At 41.0% G+C, this 7,934-nt stretch overlaps 1 protein-coding gene across 3 annotated transcripts in view; it reads right to left on the bottom strand.

The window, feature by feature from the left end:
* IPO11 (importin 11) overlaps window positions 1–7,934 on the bottom strand; it is a 262,132-nt gene that overhangs the window by 238,744 nt on the left and 15,454 nt on the right. Inside the window, exon 2 of one of the 3 annotated variants that reach the window (XM_011992135.1) lies at window positions 7,604–7,666. The exons of the other annotated variants lie outside the window; for them this stretch is intronic. Coding sequence (XP_011847525.1) covers window positions 7,604–7,645 — 42 coding nt within the window. The 5' untranslated portion in view covers window positions 7,646–7,666. The remainder of the gene's footprint in view (window positions 1–7,603; window positions 7,667–7,934) is intronic. 3 annotated transcript variants of the gene reach the window in all.

The following is a 7,934-nucleotide window of genomic DNA, read 5'->3' as shown; positions in this document are numbered from 1 at the left end:
AAAAAAAAAAAAAAACACAGTATCACACGCACTACTACTGCAATAATCAAAAAGATAATGATCCAATCAATGGTGTCCAGCTTTTTAAAAAAAGATAATGAGGCATCAGTAAGGAGAAACTGCAACCCTCAGGCATTGCTGGTGCGAATGTAAAGTGGCCACTTTGGAAGTACGGCAGGTCCTTAAAATGTTAAACACAGACTAACATATAACATAACAATTCTACCTTTGGACATATACTCAAGAGAAATGAATATGTCCATACAAAAACTCATACACAGATATTCACTGCAACATTATTCATAGTAGCCAAAAACTGACAACTCAAATATCCATCATGTGATGAATGGGTAAATAAAATGCGTATTTCAGCCAGGTGCAGTGACTCATACCTATAATCCCAGCACTTTGGGAGATCAAGGTGGGCAGATCCCCTAAGGTCCAGAGTTCAAGACCAGGTTGGCCAACATGGTGAAACCCCATCTCTACTAAAAATATAAAAATCAGGCCAGGCGCAGTGGCTCATGCCTGTAATCCCAGCACTTCAGGAGGCTGAGGCAGGCAGATCACGAGGTCAGGAGATCGAGACCAGCCTGGCTAACACGGTGAAACCCCAACTCTACTAAAAATACAAAAAATTAGCTGGGCATGATGGCATGTGCCTGTACTCCCAGCTACTCAGGAGGCTGAGGCAGAAGAATCACTTGAACCCGGGAGGCAGAGATTGCAGTGAGCCAAGATCACACCACTGCACTGCAGTCTGGACGACAAAGTGAGACTCTGTCTCAAAAAAAAAAAAAAAATACATACATATATACATACACACACACACACACACACACACACATATATATATACACACACACCCACACCCACACACGAAAATCAGCCAGGCGTGGTGATGTGTGCCTGTAATTCCAGCTACTCGGGAGGCTAAGGCATGAGAATCACTGGAACCCAGGAGGCGGAGGTTGCAGTGAGCCAAGATCATGCCACTGTACTCCAGCCTGGGCCACACAGTGAGACTCTGTCTCAAAAACTAAAATTAAATTAAAATAAATAAAATAAAATGTGGTATTTCCATACAATGAAGTATTATTTCAGTTAAAAAGGAATGAAATCCTGTAACATAGTAAAACATGAATGAGCCTTGAAAATATCACCCTAAGTGGAAGAAGCTAGTCACATAAAACCACAAGTTGCATGATTCCCATTTATATGAAATATGAAGAACAGGCAAATTTATAACACAAAAAAAGTAGGTAAGTCGTTCCCTAGGCTAGGGGATTGGGGGAAAATGTGGAGCAACTACTATTTGGGACGATGAAAATGTTCTAAAACTGACTGTAATGATGGTTGCACAACTCTGTGAATATACTAAAAACCACTGAATTGTACTTTTTTCACTGGACGAATTACACGGACTGTAAATTACAGCTCAATAAGCTGGTTTTTTTAAGTGCTTTGACTATGTAAACGTCAAAATCCACAAGAGATTGCCATGTGCAGTGGCTCAAGCGTAATCTCGGCACTTTGGGAGTTTAGGTGGGAGGACAGCTTCAGCCCAGGAGTTCAAGGCCAGCCTGGGTAAAATAGTGAGACCTCAACTCTACAAAAGAGAAAAAACAAAAAATTCAGTCAGCAGTAGTGGCACAAACCTGTAGTCCCAGCTAGCTACTCAGGAGGCTGAGTGTGGAGGAGCCCAGAAGTCTGACCTGCAGTGAGCTACGATTGTGCCACTGCACTCTAGCCCAGGCGACAAAGTGAGACTCTGTCTCTAAAAAAAAAATTTTTTTAATTTTTTAAAAATGTGACTTATAGCCAGGTGCGGGGGCTCACGCTTGTAATCCCAGCACTTTGGGAGATTGAGGCGGGTGGATCACGAGGTCATGAGTTCAAGACCAGTCTGACCAACACGGTGAAACTCCGTCTCTACTAACAATACAAAAATTAGCCAGGCGTGGTGGCATGCATCTGTAATCCGAGCTACTCAGGAGGCTGAGACAGTAGAATCCCTTGAACCTGGGAGGTGGAGGTTGCAGTGAGCTGAGATCGCGCCATGGCACTCCAGCCTGGGTGACAGAGTGAGACTCCATCTCGAAAAAATAAATAAATAAAATGTGACTTATATAGGCCAGGAGTGGTGGCTCATGCCTGTAATCTCGCACTTTAGGAGGCCAAGGTGGGAGGATCACTTGAGCTCAGGAGTTCGAGATCAGCCTGGGTAACATAATGAGACCCTGTCTCTTTAAAAAATAAAAAAAAAAAAGTGTCTATAGTTTCAACAACAATTGATGTTAACTCAGGGCCAAAAAGATCAAGAAATTAAAGCAAGATGAAAGAATGTTAAGACTTTTGGCATAAGACAAGGAGGTTCCAAAGATGCTACTGTGTATTACAACATCTGGATTCAAATGAGTACTGCAACATCTGGATTCATTTCAGTTTCTCAGCAGAAGTCTTTGGCAGTTTGGACAAGAAATTCTTTTCTGTGCATGCATTACAGGTTGTTTAGCCTCTCTGTCCCTGCGCACTATACGTTATTAACACTTCACACAGACTGACTAAAGATGCTTCCATGTATTTCCCAAATACCTTCAGCTAAAAGAACCACCAGGGCTACTGATGCATTCCCTATGACAACAGTCCCCAACATTTTTGGTACCAGGGACTGGTTTCATGGAAGGCAATTTTTCCATAGAAGGGGTGGGGCAGTGGGGGAGGGGTAAAGGGCAGGGGAGGAAGATTTCTTGAGGAAACTGTTCCACCGCAGATCATCAGGCATTAGTGAGATTATCTAAGTAGTATGCAACCTAGATCCTATGCATGTGCAGTTCACAACAGGGTTTGCGCTTTTGTGAGGATCTAATGCTGCTGCTGATCTGACAGGAGGTGGACCTCAGGTAATGCTCACTCGCCACCCACTGCTCACCTCCTCCAGTGTGGCCCGGTTCCTAGCAGGCCATGGACTGACTGATACTGGTCCATGGTCTGAGGGCTGGGAACACCTGCCCAATGACACTTCATGCAGACTGTCAAAAACTGGTTTGTTTGGGAGGAAAAAACGCGCAACAAAATATATGTGACATCAAAGAGAGGAGCTATTTGCTTTCTTTCTCTTCCCTACTCCTAAAATATCAAATCTACTCAAGAGTTTCAAAAGACCTACAAACTTCTGCTTGGAGTTTTCAAAAAACGTGCAAACTCCTGCTTGTTAGAAATGCATCTGGAGGGCGTGGTGGCTCACACCTGTAATCCTAGCACTTTGGCATGCCGAGGCATGTGGATCACCTGAGACAAGGAGCTCGAGACCTGTCTGATCAACGTGGCGAAACTCTGTCTCTACTAAAAATACAAAAAATGAGCCAGGTGTGGTGGTGGGCACCTGTAATCCCAGCTACTATGGAGGCTAAGGCAGGAGAATCGCTTGAACCCGGGAGGCAGAAGTTGCAGTGAGCCGAGATCGCGCCATTGCGTTCTAGCCTGGGCAACAAGAGCAAAACTCTGTATCAAAAAAAAAAAAAAAAAAAACAGAAAGAAAAAAGAAGTGCATTTGGAACTACAAGTTTAAACCTGCTTAAGCCAATCACAACTTAAAAATACTCTTAATTTAGTCTGTTTTGTAACTAGAGGAATATATATACATAAAATAAAAATTACAATATAAAATATATATATTTAACACTATACAAAATACAAACACCTACAAATAGACAAGCAGTAAACACATCAAATCATAAACAATAGTTGTGTTAAGAAAGCTCCAGGGGTTATCATTCTTATAGTCGACACACTTTAATAATGAAAAAATACATTTTTTAAGGCCAAGAGTTTTCATTTTACATCTGCTTAAATTTCCACAGGAATTAGATATTTGCTTTATTTCTCTTTCTTTCTCCAAATTCATCCCAACTTCTGAAGAGCTGCAAATCATTATGTATTTCTCTTGTTAAGCACATATCAAGAAGTAGGTAATATAGTTAATAACTGCACTCTCATGAAAGTTCAGGAGAGAAAGTTTACAAACCTAGTCTTCAGTAGCACAAGTAGGTAAGCAATAGTTTTTTTGTTTGCTTGTTTGTTTTGAGACAGAGTCTCGTTCTTGTCGCACAGGCTGGAATACTATGGCACGATCTGAGCTCACTGCGAGCTCCACCTCCTGGGGTCAAGCAATTCTCCTGCCTCAGCCTCCCAAGTAGCTGGGATTACAAGTACCCACCACCCAGCTAATTTTTGTGTTTTCAGTAGAGATCGGGTTTCATCATGTTGACCAGGCTGGTCTTGAACTCCTGAACTCTGGTGATCCACCCGCCTTGGCCTCCCAAAGTGCTGGGATTACAGACATGAGCCACCACGACCAGCCGGTAAGCAATAGTTTTGTCATATTATCTGGATTTGTGAAGGCAGCGTTTACCAAGAGTCAATTTTCCTCACCCAGGGGACTCTGCGTTTTACAATCAAACAACAGGGGTTTTATGTTTTGTTTATTCTCAAATAGCAGTATAGCTCCAAATAGTCATATATCTATTAGGTACTTAATGTTCTTACTATTTGGTGTTTATAAAGACGATAGTTTAAAATACTTAAACGGTCTTGGAAAAATCTAACTAACCAAAACAGTCTAATGTATTATTTACTTTCCATTAAGCTTCACCTATTATATACACTTCTATATATTGTGTACACTTGCATCACATAAAAGGAAAATACATTTGTATTTGTTAGCAATTTTATCTTTACTTTCACTTCTAAGTCTTCTCCTTACCAGTTCCCACATCAACTTGTTTCTTTACCAGATAATGTACTATTGTTTCTATCATTCCTAAAGCTGTAAAAATAATTTGAACTGGCCAGGCATGGTGGCTCACACCTGTAATCCCACCACTTTAGGAGGCTGGGGTGGGTAGATCACCGAGGTCAGGAGTTCGAGACCAGCCTGACAAACATGGTGAAACCCTGTCTCTACTGAAAATGCAAAAATTAGCCAGGCGTGGTGGCGCTCGCCTGTAATCCCAGCTACTCGAGAGGCTGAGGCAGGAGAATCGCCTGAACCCAGAGGCGGAGGTTGCAGTGAGCTGAGATCACACCATTGTACTTCAGCCTGGGTAACAACAGTGAAACTCCATATCGAAAAAATAAAATAAAATGAAATAAATTGAATAGTGTGCAGTGCCTGCCACCTGATGGTAAGAAGTACCACATTCCAAAGAGTATGTTCCTTTTCCCTCAAGGAGGGTTGGGGGAAGTGAGGAACTTTAGAATTCTCAATAACCATTTGAGCAAAACAACCATCTGGAAATGTAACAGGGATTACAGGGTTCAGGAGGATAGGGCAAAGAATGCTGAGCTCCTGAGGGAAAGAAATGAATAGGAGCCCAGAGAGTAATGCAATGCAACGAAGATGAAATTCAAAACATAAAAATGAAAACCTCACCTTGAGGCAAAATATGACACCTAAGAACTTCCTTACAGCACTGCTTCTACTTCTATAAATATTGCACCACTCTACCAAAAGAAAATTTGAGGTAAAGACATGAATTTGTTTTTGAGTTCTAGTCAAGGTAAATATGAAGCAATTTTTTAAAATATAATAATAAAGGCAATGTCTAGTATAAAGGAGACTGAGAAACCATAGAGCAAGAACAGACAAGAGTGACAGGAAGAGAGGAATAAAATCACCTACTGATTCACTGCATAATTCCACATTTCAGATAAGAACAAATATTCAGATTGGGTGTAGTGGCTCATGTCTGTAATCCCACCACTTTGGGAGGCAGAGGCAGGAGAATTACTTGAGCCTAGGAGTTCAAGACCAGCCTGGCAGTCTGGGCAACATGGCAAGACCCCATCACTACAAAAAATAAAAAATAAATAAAAATAAATACCTTAGTCAGGTGTGGTGGCATGCACCTATGGTCCCAGCTACTCAAGAAGCTGAGGTGGCAGGAGGCAGAGGTTGCAGTGAGCCAAGATCATGCCATTGCACTCCAGCCTGGGAAACAGAGCGAGACTTCTCAAAAAGAAGCTGAGGTAGGAGGATGACTTGAGCCCAGGAGGTTGAGGCTGCAATGAGCCATGTTCACACCACTGCACACCAGTCTGGGCAAACAGAGTGAGACCATGTCTCAAAAAAAGAATCATGATCTATACAGCCCAAGTCTACAAAGAGAAGAATAAGAGGCAGAAAATATATCACTGGGGAATCATGGATAGGAAATACAAGCAAATTGTTAAACTGCCCAGAGTCAAAAGCAAATTAGAGAAAGACAATATGCCAAAGACAAGAAAAAAATTAATTTCTGTGAAGACCAGGGAAGAGTTCTACGATAATCAAAATAGGAAACTGAGCATATTAGAAAACTTAAAGAAATGAACAGTTTATTATTTTGAGAAACCAAAATCTTAAAAGAAAGGCTGCTTGCCAAAAAAAAAAATCTGTATCTGACCAAGCTTCTAGATCTTCTATCAATGTAACTAGAGAAGTATATGGGAGGTAAGATGAAATGAAACTGATCATTGTTAAAGCTGGATGATGGCTAGATGGGGGTTCATCATACAATTCTGTCTACTTTTATGTATGCTTTTTAAAATGGCCGCGAATGGGCACATATCACTAAAGTTGCTGTTCGTGGTAGACATCAGCTCCTCTGGAAATCTTTACCTGCTGTAGACAGGAAAGCGCTCCTTCCTCCATGCTACTGTTCTGCATAGTACACACTCCTATTACTGTACTTACTTGCTTGTTTACTTCTGTCTCATCTCCAAATCATGAACTGTTTAAAGGAAAGAATGATGTCTTACTCATCTATAAATGCCATTACCTAGCACAGTGTGAAGGATGTTCAGTAAATGGATGATCAACTAAACAAAGCAGTAACAGAAATTATGATTTCTCAGAAGAAGACAGAAAAGGTGAGAGAAAGAGGTTCAAAAACAACAATATGGAATACAAATTTTATCAGAGTAAAGACAGAAATATCTACAAAAAACACTGCTAGAGTAAATAGTGTGCTGAATGGCTGAAAAAAAAATGAATGAATGAATGTATGAACAGTCTATTCAGTATATTCCTATACTGAAATGGAGCATATCAAGCCAACAAAATTTAATAATACTTTTCACTGGGAATATCTAACATCCTTTTTTCTAATCCTGTGCTCTCTAATCCCCTTTCTGGTATTCACTTGATTTATCATTAGGCTTTTCTATATTTATTCATTCAATAAATACATACCGAACACCTACAAATGCCAGATACTATTCTAGGCACTTGAGATACATCGATTAACCAAAAAGACAAAAAAAACCCAAGCCTTGTGAAGCATATCTTATAGTGGGGAGAGAAATAAATGGGAAACAAATAATAAATGGGTGAAGTACAAAGTATGTAACAAGACAATACACAGGGGAGGCAGACCTGTGAGAGGAAGACCAGTCTAAAACACTTGAGTATTTTTGTCTTACTGGGAGTTTTTAGTAAAATGGCACTGATAAACTGCAGTAAGTCTCTTGCCTGTTTGGTATATACAAGAGTCCCCCATGACTAATCTCCCACTAATAGGAAAAGTTATACATTATCCTAAACAATATTGACAACCCCTACCTGATCAGTGCCCAGCTGTGAGGTACCAACTACTGCCACCATCACCCTCTGACGTCTCCTTAGCTGAAAAACAAAAATACATGTCTGTACAAAACCCACTAAGGAACAGCATAAATTACGCTTATTGCTTTTAAAGGTCCTTCTCTGGCTGGGCGGTGGCTCACACCTGTAATCCCGGCACTTTTGGAGGCCGAGGCAGGCGGATCACCTGAGGTCAGGAGTTTGAGACCAGTCTGGCCAACATGGTGAAACCCCATTTCTACTAAAAACACAAAAATTAGCTGGGCTTGGTGGCGGGCACCTGTAATCCCAGCTACTAGGGAGGCTGAGG

This window comes from Mandrillus leucophaeus, unplaced genomic scaffold (assembly GCF_000951045.1).
Source record: "Mandrillus leucophaeus isolate KB7577 unplaced genomic scaffold, Mleu.le_1.0 Scaffold403, whole genome shotgun sequence".
NCBI classification, from domain to species: Eukaryota; Metazoa; Chordata; class Mammalia; order Primates; family Cercopithecidae; genus Mandrillus; species Mandrillus leucophaeus.
This window is presented reverse-complemented; position numbering and strand designations above follow the sequence as displayed.